The 14,578-nt window shown below is 40.1% G+C and overlaps 1 protein-coding gene across 1 annotated transcript in view; it reads left to right on the plus strand.

The window, feature by feature from the left end:
- The first annotated feature begins 450 nt into the window (after window positions 1-450).
- myo1d (myosin 1D) overlaps window positions 451-14,578 on the plus strand; it is a 117,538-nt gene continuing 103,410 nt past the window's right edge. Inside the window, exon 1 of the mRNA XM_028568238.1 lies at window positions 451-945. Coding sequence (XP_028424039.1) covers window positions 851-945 — 95 coding nt within the window. The 5' untranslated portion in view covers window positions 451-850. The remainder of the gene's footprint in view (window positions 946-14,578) is intronic.

The raw sequence follows: 14,578 nt of genomic DNA on the forward strand, positions 1-14,578 counted from the left end.
TAACTGGTGGCAGTCTGTTCTTGGTGCTCAGCTTCTTGTACAGGAGCTTTCAAACGGGAGACCTCATTCAGAGTCCACATGGGCGGATCAAAGAACTTGATACATACCTGATAGTTCAATTTACAATAGTTCGAAGTCAGTGGGTTGAAATGACAAGGCTGCAGTTTAAGCCATAACTTTAATTCATCCCCCATTGAGAAAATCCTGATGAGGTCTATTTTTTCCTTTTATGGTAACAGAGGGCATCATTAACGTCAGGGCAAAACATTACGTTTTTTTCTGCGAGTGTTTCAGAACGGTGGCCCCGTCATCTCTGAAATATGTATCAGGAACAGTGGAGCTGTGGTCTTCAGAAATATTTGACCAGTCTGACCAACACCTCTCCACAGGGCGGGGGGCGGGGATAGAGAGAGGAGGCTTCAATCCCATTGGTGGATGGTCGGCCGGGACGACAGGAGACAAACTCCAGGAAAACTGACGGAGCTGGCGCACCGTGTAACGGGAGGGTTACATTTCTGCGTAAAGAGGGAACTTTGTATGGACATGAGGATATTTTGGGACCATTTGCTAGTTCTAACAGAAACGCCGGACCTATAAGGAAAAAAAAAACCCGCATTATTTACTTTCACTAGTCGAAGCTACAGGGGTATTTTTAAACAGTTTATGACCTTAATCAAACATGACTGAAATGACTGTTTGACGAATGAAAATGCGCATCGACCACACCGCCGTCCACTGAGGAGAGTAGGTGCTCAGAAGCCCGCCAATGTTCACCTTTTGTCGGCACTTCAAAGCAGTTTGTTAAAACATTCATCCACGGGCTTCAGTGAGAGAAAAAAGGGTTAGCAGCATGGCAGAGCACGAGAGCCTGGAGTATGGAAAAGCAGATTTTGTGCTTTTGGACAACGTGTCTATGGAAGAGTTCATGACTAACCTAAAACTCAGGTAAGCTAACCGTGCAGCGGCCATTTACCTTCTGTAACTCCACTCATGCTCAAGGGAATAGAGGTTGAGAAAAGGTTGAGAAACACGTCAGGAAAAACTTCTTTAAAAAAAACTATCTTTTTTTTTTAGCCGGAAATGTGTTATTTTTAGCCCGTCAACAGGTGCTAAAAATGTTCTCTTGTGTTGTTCTGCATAGGTCCCTACTTAAAATAGATGAATGAAAACAAGTTGCCAAATAACCCATGCATGTCTGTCACTGCACCTGCAACGATACTCTGTGAATTTGTATTACAATCGTTGGAGTGATGCCCTCTTTCGATCAAACCGGTAATTCCCTTCGAAAAAATGCTGTGTCAAACTCCACCCAAGACACACACACACACACACACACACACACACACACACACACACACACACACACACATACACATTGTCACGCCACACATTCCTATCAGCTGTGTTGTCACTGTCAGCATGGTGTCAAGCATTCTTTGTGAATGTAGAGAGCAGCTGTGTGTTAACATGACGTTTCGTGTGGACTGTGACTTTGAATCCGTTTCACTGTCTCCTTTCCTCACCTGTGCCATCTGTAATTAGTGCAAACTGATCCCTGATTATTATTGAGTTTGGAAGAGCTTTTAGTGCTCATTAGGACGTGGTGTGTGTGGACACAGTCATGGTACAGTAGATGTCAAAAGGACATCATTAGTGTAGCTTGCTACAGTTGGAAACTCCTTTGCAGTGAGAGAAAGTTGCCTTAATAGGTCTTTGACAACACAATGGCAGGTGATAGAACAGTAGTCTCACTGATAACATTAGAACAAGTTATAGTGTAATATTTTACACCGTTAAAAGTAAGCTATTGTCCAAGTTTGATAGAAAAGGGTCTCTGAAAAGATCATGTCAAAACCAAAATCAAGGACTTGTATGCATAGAAAACCAAATATTAGTCCCTGAACCATGTGTCACCTCACTCTTATCTAAGAGCTAATGATCTTTCAGTAAGTGAGCAGTTTTGCTTTGTGGGAATTGAGTATCATTTCTTTTCTCTGTGGTATGTGGTTATTAATGATAGCATGGCTTGACCCCGAAACCCTGACATAGGCTTTTCTCATCTACAGATGATCCCAAATAGGAATGGTTGTTTAATTTTGATATGTTTAAGTTTGCTAACTTTTAGGGGTGGGGGGAAAAAAATTGACACAGACGCCAAGTATGGATCTATTATTATATACGTGTTGGTCAGTTTGTCTGCTTGACAATCCCATTTTGCAGCAATAAAATTCAAGTTAGATGAACGAAACAGAGAAATGTATCTTTTTAGATAAAACAGATGTTGACAAAGTTTCCTTTTGGGGACATCATTTGAAATAGGGTAAAATTTGAAGTTGGAAAAAGGTAATAAATTGAAATATCGCAGAATATTGCATTAATATCGTATCGTGAGGATAATGTATCGTGAGGCCTCTGGTGATTCCCAACCCTACTAACTTTGTCTAAACCCCTGCCTGGAAAAGAAGGCAAGATGGATTATTGAATAAATCATTGCTGAGATTTTCCTAGGTTATGATTATGCTTTATCATGAATCTCTAAGATAAGACTAAATTGATGAGATGATTAGACTGCTTTTATAATGTTGCAACAATACAACATTGGAATACCGAGGCCATATGCATGACATGACTTAAGCATTGTGTAAGAAGATGTGGGCACATACTGTATACAGTATGTGCAGAAGTCTTGTAGTGATATGAATTTTGTTGTAGACATGAAGGTACATGAAGTTTAAAAAAATCAAACCTGTTGTCATTAGCTGGGATAATCTGTAATTTTTCCTCTGTTGTTGATCTGTAATTTTTTATTGTGATGTTTTACTCTGATTTGTTTTATTTAACTTAACTTATAGGGACCATTGACCTGTCAAATTAGCCTTTGGCTATAATCCTGTATATTTACATTCTTCGAAATGTTCATTAAAGGTCCCATGGAATGAAAATTTCACTTTATGAGGTTTCATTAATATGTCATTAATATGAGTTCCCCCAGCCTGCCTATGGTCCCCCAGTGACTAGAAATGGTGATAGGTGTAAACCGAGCCCTGGGTATCCTGCTCTGCCTTTGAGAAAATGAAAGCTCAGATGGGCCGATCTGGAATCTTCTCCTTATGAGGTCAGAAGGAGCAAGGTTACCTCCTCTTACTCTGCTTTTCCCGCCCAGAGATTTTGGCCCACCCATGAGAGAGAGACATCATGGCTTTCAAACGAGCAAAGTGGCAGTTGGTCAAGGCCACACCCCCACACTCCACCACCCCCTCTCTCCTCCTCAATAGCTACAGACACAGAAATGGCACATCCTAAGGAAAGCTCATTGTGGGACTGGCTCTAGTGGCTGTAATTCTGCACCAAGGCTGAATTTCGGGAAAGAGACTTCAGATACAGTATTAGGGGACCACTAAGGCCTATATAAAAGAGACTTCAGATACAGAATTAGGGGACCACTAAGGTCTATATAAAAGAGACTTCAGATACAGTATTAGGGGACCATTAAGGCCTATATAAAAGCATCCAAAGAGCACCATGTGATGGGACCTTTACGCTGTCCCTTTTTTGAAATAAACTTAAACTTAAGGCCGGAGAATCAGATTTTGTAAGTTATTCTTTCTTTCTGGATTCTTTGTATTGGATCTGGTTTATATTATTTTGGTGTGTATTGGTAGCCAATAGCAGGCTGGGTATACTGTAGTTGTTTGCATGACAACACTTCATAAAAACTCCTTCGTCATCATCTCACTTGTTATAATTTTCTCAGTGCTGACTGCACTAGTCGTTATAAAGTGAATTTTCAAGCCAGTATTCTAGACACACTGCCAGCAGTGACTTGTAGAATAAATATTTGGAGGGTTTTAAGGATGCAGGTTTCTGTTGTTGGTTAGGCTGCATGTTTTCCTTTCTATGGCCAATTAGATTGAGATACAGGGCCTACTTATACTTACAAGAAGGAATGTCCTCCATAACAAAAATGTTGTGATTTCATCTCTGCCATCAGGGTGATAAATGAAGATGATATTCATTTGGTTGTTATAAGCAAGTGTAGTGCACCCTGGTGATTTTAAGTCATTTCTTTGCCCTGTGTGTAACTGTTGAGTAAAGATCTAAAATCTAATCCACTGTGGTTCTCCTGCCTTTAGATGGTTTGTGTCAGCATTTCCAAACTTTTCTTACTTTATTCTGCATCAAGTACAGTACAGTCCAACAGTTTGGACACACTTTCTCATTCAATGAGTTTCCTTTTTATTTTCATGACTATTTACATTGTAGATTCTCACTGAAGGCATCAGAACTATGAATGAACACATATGGAATTATGTACTTAACAAAAAAGTGTGAAATAACTGAAAACATGTCTTATATTTTAGATTCTTCAAAGTAGCCACCCTTTGCTTTTTTTATTAATAAGGGAAAAAATTCCACTAATTAACCCTGACAAGGCACACCTGTGAAGTGAAAACCATTTCAGGTGACTACCTCATGAAGCTCATTGAGAGAACACCAAGGGTTGGCAGAGTTATCAAAAAAAGCAAAGGGTGGCTACTTTGAAGAATCTAAAATATAAGACATGTTTTCAGTTATTTCACACTTTTTTGTTAAGTACATAATTCCATATGTGTTCATTCATAGTTTTGATGCCTTGAGTGAGAATCTACAATGTCAATAGTCATGAAAATAAAGAAACACATTGAATGAGAAGGTGTGTCCAAACTTTTGGCCTGTACTGTATGTTTGTCATAGTGTGTTTGCTAACATTCTTGGAAATGTAGAACATTAAGGCAAGGTCTGCCTGCATGGAGATTTTGAAGAGTTATAATATATTGAAATATGTCAGAACAGAAAGGATGGTTGTGTGTGAGAAGTTCTCTATGAGATGTCGTCAGAGCAGAAATTACTTTGATGACAGACTCTAAAGTACAGACAACGATATTATACTGTAAAATCAACTATCAGAAGTTTCAATTCCAAGTTATTCTAATTATTGGTTCTTTATTTGTGATATTTTTGTATTTCGAGATGTATAAAAAGCCCAAAGATGCCAAACATTTGATGTTCCCATCTTCCTAAATGGGAGAATTAGCTGCTTTACTTTGTCTTACAATACAGTACATTGAACATATTTGTGTTTTGGGCTGTTGGTTGGACAAAACAAGACAGCATAGCCATTTGCTAATGCTTTATGGACCAAACAATTAATGGATAATTTAGAAAATAATCAGCAGATGAATCGATAATGCAAATACTTATTAGTTGCAGCCTTAAATTTCAATGTATTGGATACATTTGAAGCTGAAAATGTCTGAGAGAAGAGAGTGGCAGGTGTGCATGTTTTATGGAGGACTAGGCAGTTCTGGTCAACAGTGTCTTTATCGCCATACCTCTTAAATTAGATAAGTTGTTGTGATGGTGTGTACAGAAGCTCTGGCAGCCAGGCAAGAAGGCCTGAGAGCAACCAGACTACATCAGGCAGAAAACGGGATAGATTTGGGAAATGAGGCCTGTTTGTTTTCCCTCCAGCTAGACAGCTCGGTCCGGAGATGGCGTGTGCAGATTGTTATTTGTAGAGGGTGTGACCAGCCAGGAGTGCTTCCTTTTTGCTCCTTTTCCCATAGTCTGAGGGTGCGTGCATGCATGCATGTTTGAGTGTGTTTGCCTGGGTGGATGGATCGTTTAAAAGAGGGATCCGGAAGGCACAAGGCATCTAATGGTCTCCATTTATCCTGGTACAGTTACCCAAAACATGTAGGGCTGGAGCACGTCTGCACATCTCTCCTGGGTGTATTTTACACTACAGTACATGTGGAAACTGCCTCACAGTTAAATGCTTGGCATCATGAAAAAGACTTGTTGCACACCAAAGCTCAGCTCTAGTCTAGACCCACTTAACAAATTAATGTATTTCTTTTTTTTTCATCAGGCTTGCTCATTGAAAATCCCTCAATTTCGTTTTTTGAAGTGGGTCAAAAGCCGAGCTTTGGTGTGCAGCCAGCTGTCATTTAGTGACTCTACCATTGCCTGAGTTTGAGGAGCAACCAACTGAATTGCACTGCGGTGCAGGGGATTTCTACTTGTGCCATTAAGTGCTTGCCACGTTGAGTTGGTAATCAAGTCCCCAAGTGGCTGCATGTGAGGCACTATTTGGAAAAGATTGCTCGTTTCCCCTCGGTGGGGCCAGACATGGTTGTTCTAGTTGACATTTACTTTGTTTGACTTGAGATTGAACTGCGTGGCCTGTTCCAGAGAGCCTCCCCGTCTCTAAATAGAGCCCAGCAGATGCCCGTCTCTCTGTAGAGATGTCTGGTAGGATAAAAGTTCAAGCCAAATTCCTGGTGGGTCTTGGGAATTTGCCTGAATCGACCAGTCAGCAGATAAGATTTCTTGGGCTCAAACTGTGCGGCACAGCCCATTGGACCAATGTGTGTTTATGTAGGAGAATCAACTGATTAAAAATGACTCATGACAGGAAAATACAGCAGGTTACAGACTGAATGGGAATTATAGTATCAAAATACATGTGTTTTTTTTTTGTTTTTTTTACGTAGATTGCTCTCTGGTTCTCTAAATTAATTTTTAACTGATGCCCACAGGGATGCCACAAGTCAGGCATAGTTTGCTACAGAGGAGTTTCCTTAAAAATAACAGGGATTCAGTGTCTTGCTCACAAGCTCACTAGCTCTTCAGCAGGATGGATGAATAGATAGATAAATACAGACAAAATTACAGGAAGTGAGCAAAGCAATCTGCACGCTGTAGGTCTGATGGTCTGTAAGCTTACAGTATTTGTGCCAGGCACATTGTTACTGCAACTAAATGTCTTTATAAGGCAGCATTGTTTTGTCTGTCCCTTTGGAATCCAGGAAAAAACATTCCTGCTGAACTTTCATGTGTTTCCCAAATAATTATGAAAAGAATTCTTCAATTCTTCCAAATGGGTGTCTGATATTCCTGAGTAAAAAAACGCACTACACAACTTTTTGAGCAGATGATTGAAAATTGGTCAAGAAGAACGTGTCTGCGCTTCACAGGAATTTGTTTTTAAATAGTTGGAGTATATGACCGGTGGGGCTTATATCCCATAGCAAAACACAATTGGAGCCCAAATGTGTGCACTATTTTACGTCCGCTTAGCACACAACACAGTTGGATTTGCCCAGATGTGGTATGCGCCCCATATCTGGAGCAAATGTTGTCAACTAGAGGCTAAGAATTCTTAGCTCATGACTGCACCCTTTTTTGTTTTCCCTGTGAGCTAGAGATAATCATTTTCAAGATTTGTATATATAGAATATGTCTGAATAAGTGAAAATATTGTGCTGAAATTCTAAAGGCTCCTGTTTGTTTGACTGAATGAACTGCTCAGAGTGATTTGACCTTTGAACCCATCTATGGGGAGTTAAAGAGGACTTTGAACAGGATGTCTCTAATAATATGGAGCAGGCCAACCAAGCAGGAAAGCTGGCATTTCCCCTTGCCTTTGCTCCTCACATTTCATTGTTTCCTGCAGCTCCTCTTCATAGCTGAGTTGGGATTCCTGTGTGCAGACAGGCACATTATGTTTACGAGATTCAAAATTGTGGGGGATTTAATTCTCAGGTGGCATTGAGACACATCTACATAAGACAATTCAAGCATTGGAAAGTAAAAGTTTGTCAAACGTTGCATTTCTGGTGTTTCCTGGATATCACTATAAAATTACAGGCAAAGTATTCAAATCTGCTATTTTAAGGAACAATGGCTCTCCTGTTTTAACTGGTAGGTAGACTAGAATAATTTGGTGCAGAGAGGGACAACCCAACTTTCTCTCTTCATCCTGCAGAATAATCAGAGGGATCAAAGTACCCATGTGGCTAAGGTAGAGTAGGGCTTGTCAAGGTCTAGGGTCAGACTTTGTACTCCTCCTGTGAGATATGGCTCCGTAAATAAGCCTAATTTAAGTCATAATTTTAAGGGAAAGCCTAGGTCATAGTGAAAACATTTTTGTGCCATACCAGGATCCTTTTTAAAGTTAAAACTATTGGCATTTGGCATCAAAGCATTGTTAGCCCAGCTTTCCTTAGCTCACATATTTGCTTTTTCATGCCTTTTGTTCATTCTTCAGCAATAAAAAAAGTCCATGTGCAGAACACAGTTCTGTCTGACATATTCTTACCGTGCAGCAAAGATGAAAATGGGTAATACTGTGCAGCAAATGCCTCTAAGAATATTTAATCCCAACCCGCTTGTTAAAGTTTTTTTCCTCTTAGCGTTGGTCACCGACTGGAAGAGAAATATTTATAGATGAACGCTAAGATAGACGTGTTCTCCTGTTAGCTTCTGGCTCATTTGCCCAGTAGCTCTTTCCCTTGGGCAAGAACATCAACAAGGGAGTACAATGCCAATCGTCATGTCAATCAATCATAGGCTTAAAGGGACAGGATCTGGCTGATTGTGCTAGTAAAATAAGCATATTTTACTAGTACAATCGGCCAGATCCTGTCCCTTTTAAGGGTGCTAGTAAAATATGCTTATTTTACTAGCAACTTTTTGTAGTCCAAACTTCATCAGAACATTTTACGTAAGTGTTGCTTCAGTTCCTCAGACTGACACTCGCGGGAGATTTTGGTCTAATCATGAAGAAAAAAAAAAAAAAAAAAGTCTTCCCTGAACTGACAGATTCATAGAAGGCTTTTGGAGAAATGCCTCGTGGGCCCGCTCCCCTGCAATCCAGCAGTGAAAAGTCCAGTCTCGCCACAAGAATTTCCATACAACCGCCTGTAATCTGAAACACATTACCATCCTTACATAAACAGGGGCTGTGCTTGGGAAGCTTTATTCCCCTCTAAAATAAGTTCACCAGCTCACAGAGACGTCTCATTTGTGGACTGCCTTAGTTGGCAGGCGGGGTCGTGAGCAGGCCATTTAGCACAAGCTCAAGTTTTTATTCTTTTTTTTTTAATTTATTTTGTTGGTGCCTTTTGTGTTATCTTGCCATTTCATTTGGCCCCTGCCTCTCCCCTTTTTCTCTTATCACTTTATTCCTCTTATACTATGTAATATGTGTGTCATACGTATGTATAATATGTTTCATCACCGATATTTTAGGTTACAGTAAGAAAGACATATGGGGTTTAATAAAACCTCTTATCAAACCTCAATATTTCTTGAGTACTGACCCAAATGTGTCTGTAAGTATCAATTATCAAAAGCATTGTAGTGTCAAGTATAGAAAAGTGACAAGATGATTTCTGATGGAGAGGTCATAGATTTGTAGATTTTCTGAGTACTTCTAGTCCACACTGTAAGAGCTCAGGAACAGCTTCTCAATGGACCTTGTGCTGAGATTGAAACTTTGCTAATTTAAGACTATTATTATTATTTAGGCAAAGGTCTTGTACAGTTGATTTTGTTAAGACGTTATGCATTGTTGCAAGTTTGGCATATTTTGGTAAAGGGGAGGAGTACGGATTTTACCCATCAACATCAGTTTACAGGTGTTGTGGATTACTACTGCATAGCTGAAAAAGTTGTATAAGGCCTTTTAATGGCTCCATATTGATTGTCTCAAGTGAGTCACTTGAGTGAGCGTTGGTTGAGTCTAAACACTAGAAGTTTGAAAATATGAAAATGAAAAAATAACGGTGCTGTGGCGTTGGAAAGAAGTGATCTTACTACACCTCTGAAGCGTACTGCTCGTCTCTGCTGCTGGCCAGCAGCTGTAGGCTACATTACTACTAGCATTACACACCCGAATCTCCGGCCAAATTCTCGACGATCGAGTTTCATTGTGTGTGATGTAAGCGCTATTTTATTTATTTTTTGACAATGAAGAGTGGAATAAAAAAGAAAATATCTCTGGTTCTGCTGCATCTTTTTTGATACTTTTTACCCGTCCATCATGAGTCCAACAGTGTTATAGAAGTGCAATGCCTTGCAAACCTTTTATATGATAATAAAAAAATAGGGTCAGGTTTTTTTCTCCTAAAAACTAAGGTTTTGGTATCCGTACCAAGACTCAGGCATTGCATCGCCACCTGTATTGAAATGATCAACCGATACCAGCCCGAGGGTTTACCTGGGTAGACGGCTGAGAGGATGAAGCCGTCTTGATGACTCCGTTTATCAGTGAGGAAATTTAAGGTTTCAGTCTCCATTAAATACTAATAAAATCCTTGTTGTCTCTTGGATATTGTGTTAATAATGTAGATTTCAAATGATTACCTTAAAATAATAATCTTCACCTTGCCCATAGTTACATACTGTCTCACTAGAGGATTTAATGTTGTTAGGTGTCACATTAAAGCTGTCTGGCTCATGATTTAACAAGCAACTCCTTTGTCTGCAACATTAACCCCAGACACAACCCCCCCCCCCCACACACACACACACACACACACACACACACACACGAACGAGACACTCTTATCCAAGCCTCGTTCACTGAAGCAGTGAGCGCTAACTTTTTGGAGGAATCGGCTTGCTTCAAGTGGCGTCATGTGTGGGAATCCCTAATGATGCATGTGACTCAGATGGCTGTGGATGGGTGGGTGGGTGTGTGTTTTTTTTGTGTATGTTTGTTTGTGTGTGCTCCACAGCTGTGATGTCATTCTCTGCCTATTTCACTGTTGCATTGTTCTCTTGTCCACCTGTTGGAGTTGTGCCCTGAACCGCGGTGGGGGTGGAACAGCTTACTCACTTTCACAGCCAGCGACACACACACACACACACACACACACACACACACACACACACACACACACACACACACACACACACTTTTTACTGAAACTACTCAATGCACTTTGAAATCTTTAAAAAGTGGTTGAAAGTAGCGGAGTACATTTACTCAAGTGCTGAATGAAATACTAAAGAAAACCCCTGACAAAGTTTCAGTTCCACCAAAGTCTGATTCATGAGAACTTAGCTTTTTTCTTCATTCCTCCTTCCAAGTTCAAATTCAAGTTTATTTAATTATCATTCCAACTTTATCCATACAAATACACATGAATGAGATGTCATTCCTCACACGACATGCAAAACACATGACATTTAAAGTGTTGTGTTTTCATTGATCATCTCATAACTCCTCAGATTTATCTTGTGGCCCTTTTTGAAAGGGGGCTCCAACCTCCTATGCATTAATATCAGAGATGGGAAGTAACGAAGTACAAATACTTCGTTACTGTACTTAAGTAGATTTTTCAGATATTTTTACTTTACTTTACTATTAATTTTAGTGGCGACTTTTTACTTTTACTCCTTACATTTTAACACGAATATCGGTACTTTCTACTCCTTACATTTTAGAAAATTGTCTTGTTACTTTAGTTTTGTACAACAGGTCGTCTATCAGGAGTGATTGTGAGTGCATGTCGGAAAATAGCGCTGACACGCGCCTCACACCGCGAGCGGGCCCACACGGAGAAAAAAATGAGAGAAAAGAAAAAGACACAATCTGTCCGGAGTATAATCAGTTAGATCGTGTGTGTGCGTCCTTGAGAACTGTAAGTCGTATAACAGTTATCAGTTAATTTAAGCCTGTTGTTTTATTGGTCTATAGTTCTTGCAAACTTAAAGTAAGTTAGCTAGTGATTTTGTTGTTTGTGTTAACCTGTTAGCTAGGTTGCACGTTGCTTGATCTTATTAAAGCATCAATCTGTTTTAACAGATTCACCTGGGGCGAAGTTGGAAACCAGTCCTAATCTAGTCCTCACTAACAAGTTTCAAATAATTTCACTGGAGTTACCGTTATTATTTTTTGCGTCATCAATACCGAATTCAATCTAATTGATAATATACTTGACGCACCACTACAAGACGTCTCGACAGATTTGGCGGCATTCATTTTCGGCAAATCATTGCAGCATGATGGTGGTAACGTTAGCACTAGTAGTATGGATGGCGACATGAGAGATCCCAGAGATTCAGCAGACAAGCAGCAAGACATTCCCAATCATCCTTGGCCTTATCTGAGAGAGATGTTTAGGCATCAAGAATGACTCCTGGCGAATGTGCTGCGTAGCTCTTAAAGTATGGGGAACTTCTTAATTAATGTCTGTTTAGTAATTAATATTTAATCCTTTATTTTCTTTCCAGAAGCCATATTTGAGCACACACACATACATGTAGATTCCTTTAAATGTTAAGGGGAAGATTAAAAAAGAGAAAATGAATCTGTGAATTCTCACAGAATAACAACTGAATTCATATCTTGCTACTCAGTCAGAATCTTATTAACCTGGAGTCCCAGTCTCTGTCACAATAATCATATATGTGATGTTTTAGGCCTTGGCAGACATCCATTTAGAATGTAGCCAATGGAATATATATATATATATATAAAGAGCCTTTTTTCCATATCCACTGAAGTTTCTCAGCTTGCCCTCTAGTAACATTTGTGTGCTCCAGGTAGCTTTGCATAAAAAATGGTTGTCATTTGCAAGGCTACTTTTACTTTTATACTTTAAGTAAATTTCAAAAGCCTGTACTTTGTTACAGGCTGTAAGTGTTTTACTTGAGTAAAGAAGTTAAATCAGTACTTCCACTTTTACCAGAGTATTTTTTAACACAAGTATCTGTACTTCTACTTGAGTACGAGAAGTAGGTACTTTTGCCATCTCTGATTAATATCAATAAAGTAATATATGATCACAGGGGCCAAGAACTTTTGACACTTTAAGTACATTTTGCTGATAATACTTAAAGGGGCGCTATGCAGTTTTGGCAATTTCTTCGCTGTTTTCTTGCAGGTTTCTCTATAGAGCTCCTCCTACAGCTTCGGGAATAGATATTTGGCAACACTGTGTAAAAACTCGCACAGTCAGTCTGCTGTTTCCTCTTTCGCTGTTCCTCCGACAATTAGGGCTGGGTATCGTTCAGAATCTTTCGATCCGGTGCCAATTTTGATACCTCAGTTCCAATACCGGTTCCTAACGATACTTTTTCCGATACCATATGTTTTAAAATCCATTTCAACATCAACAAAAATACATTAAACACAAAGCTTTTATTTTCCAACTTAATTGTGAATCAAAACAAAATCAAAATGTTAAAATTCTGGTAACACTGTTACTCAGAGTAACATTAATAAAGTTGCCTTGCCTTACAAGCTCAGCCTGTCAGTCAGTCATCAGGGCAGAGAAACCACCGCTGTGCCTGTTTGCCTAAGAGGAAGTGTAATGTCAACAGCACAGCGACCGCTTTCGGCTCGCCATTAATATCGCATCGCAGCAAACGCTGTCTGCGTGACGTTTTGAAAAACTGTAACTACGCTTAAAACCCCTTTATTCGCATCGCTGTGGCTCACTGTGACTTCAACAAAACTACAGAGCCGACGACGTAGTTTAGTGTGTGTGTGTGTGTGTGTCGGAGCTCTGCTCTCTGTCAGTACGCAGAAAGGACAGATTGCTTGCGCTTAAGCGTTCAGACACTTTTGGAACCGAAATTTGGCACCGAAAGATTAATAATTTTTCGATACTCCATAGGATTGTAGAATTTTTTTCCGGTGCCATGAAAGTATCGACGTTCGGTACCCAGCCCTACCGACAATGCTTTCCTAGCTTTCTGCTTCTTTTTGCTGGCTCAGCCATGACGATAGTGTGAAAAACTCTCTCTCCCTTGTTCTTATAGCTAGCCGGTTCCTGTACGTGTGCAGTGCCGTGAAGACATTCGTTAAAAAAGCGAGACCTGATATCGCGCGATACCTCCTGACGCTGAGGCCGCCGAAAGTTGCAGGGGTGGTTTTTCCGCTCACAGGCGCTAGGGGGAAGCAAGACGACCACCATTCAACCCGAAAAAAGTCTGAAACAAACTAAACAGCTTCGGAGTCATTGGAAAGATTATATTTCCAATCCAAAGCTGTTCAGTTAAGGTAAATTAAGCTACAAAAACGGCATTCCTCTTTAAGTAGACTTTTGAATGTGGGACTTTCTCTTGTAATGGAGTATTTTACATTGTCGTATTGGTACTTTTACTTGAGTAAATGTTTTGAGTACTTCTTCCACCACTGTCTTTAAATAGAACAGGCCTTTGCTCTGTATAGTTAATAATCCCATTGTTTCTATCCCTGTTCATTTTCCCCTACTCTGTCTATTCTCATGCTGTTATTCTTTGTCTGTTTTTGTGCTCTTCCCTGCCCTTCTTTTAGCCCTGATAGAAATACTAGTGCCTTCCTAAAATAGCATGTTGACTCATGTCTGGTGGTTTCCTTTCTTCTTTTTCTCCAAATCCATCCAGTCATCACTGTTCAGAGCCAAGCCCCCTGTGATTTTTACATCAGCTGTTCTGGCCAGTGTGTTAAAACCTATGGTGAAAACATAAACAAGTTCTGCATGAGGCTACCAGCCAGGTCCAAAACCACCACCTTGCCGTTCATTTCACCAGAAAGCCCTTTTTATTGAATTTTGGAAATGTAATCAGATTGAAATCGTGTGTGTGTGTGTGTGTGTGTGTGTGTGTGTGTGTGTGTGTGTGTGTGTGTGTGTGTGTGTGTGTGTGTGTGTGTGTGTGTGTGTGTGTGTGTGTGTGTGTGTGTGTGTGTGTGTGTGTGTGTGTGTGTGTGTGTGTGTGTGTGTGTGTGTGTGTGTGTGTGTGTGAAGAGGAGGGGTGT

This window comes from Perca flavescens, chromosome 21 (genome assembly GCF_004354835.1).
Source record: "Perca flavescens isolate YP-PL-M2 chromosome 21, PFLA_1.0, whole genome shotgun sequence".
Taxonomy (NCBI): domain Eukaryota; kingdom Metazoa; phylum Chordata; class Actinopteri; order Perciformes; family Percidae; genus Perca; species Perca flavescens.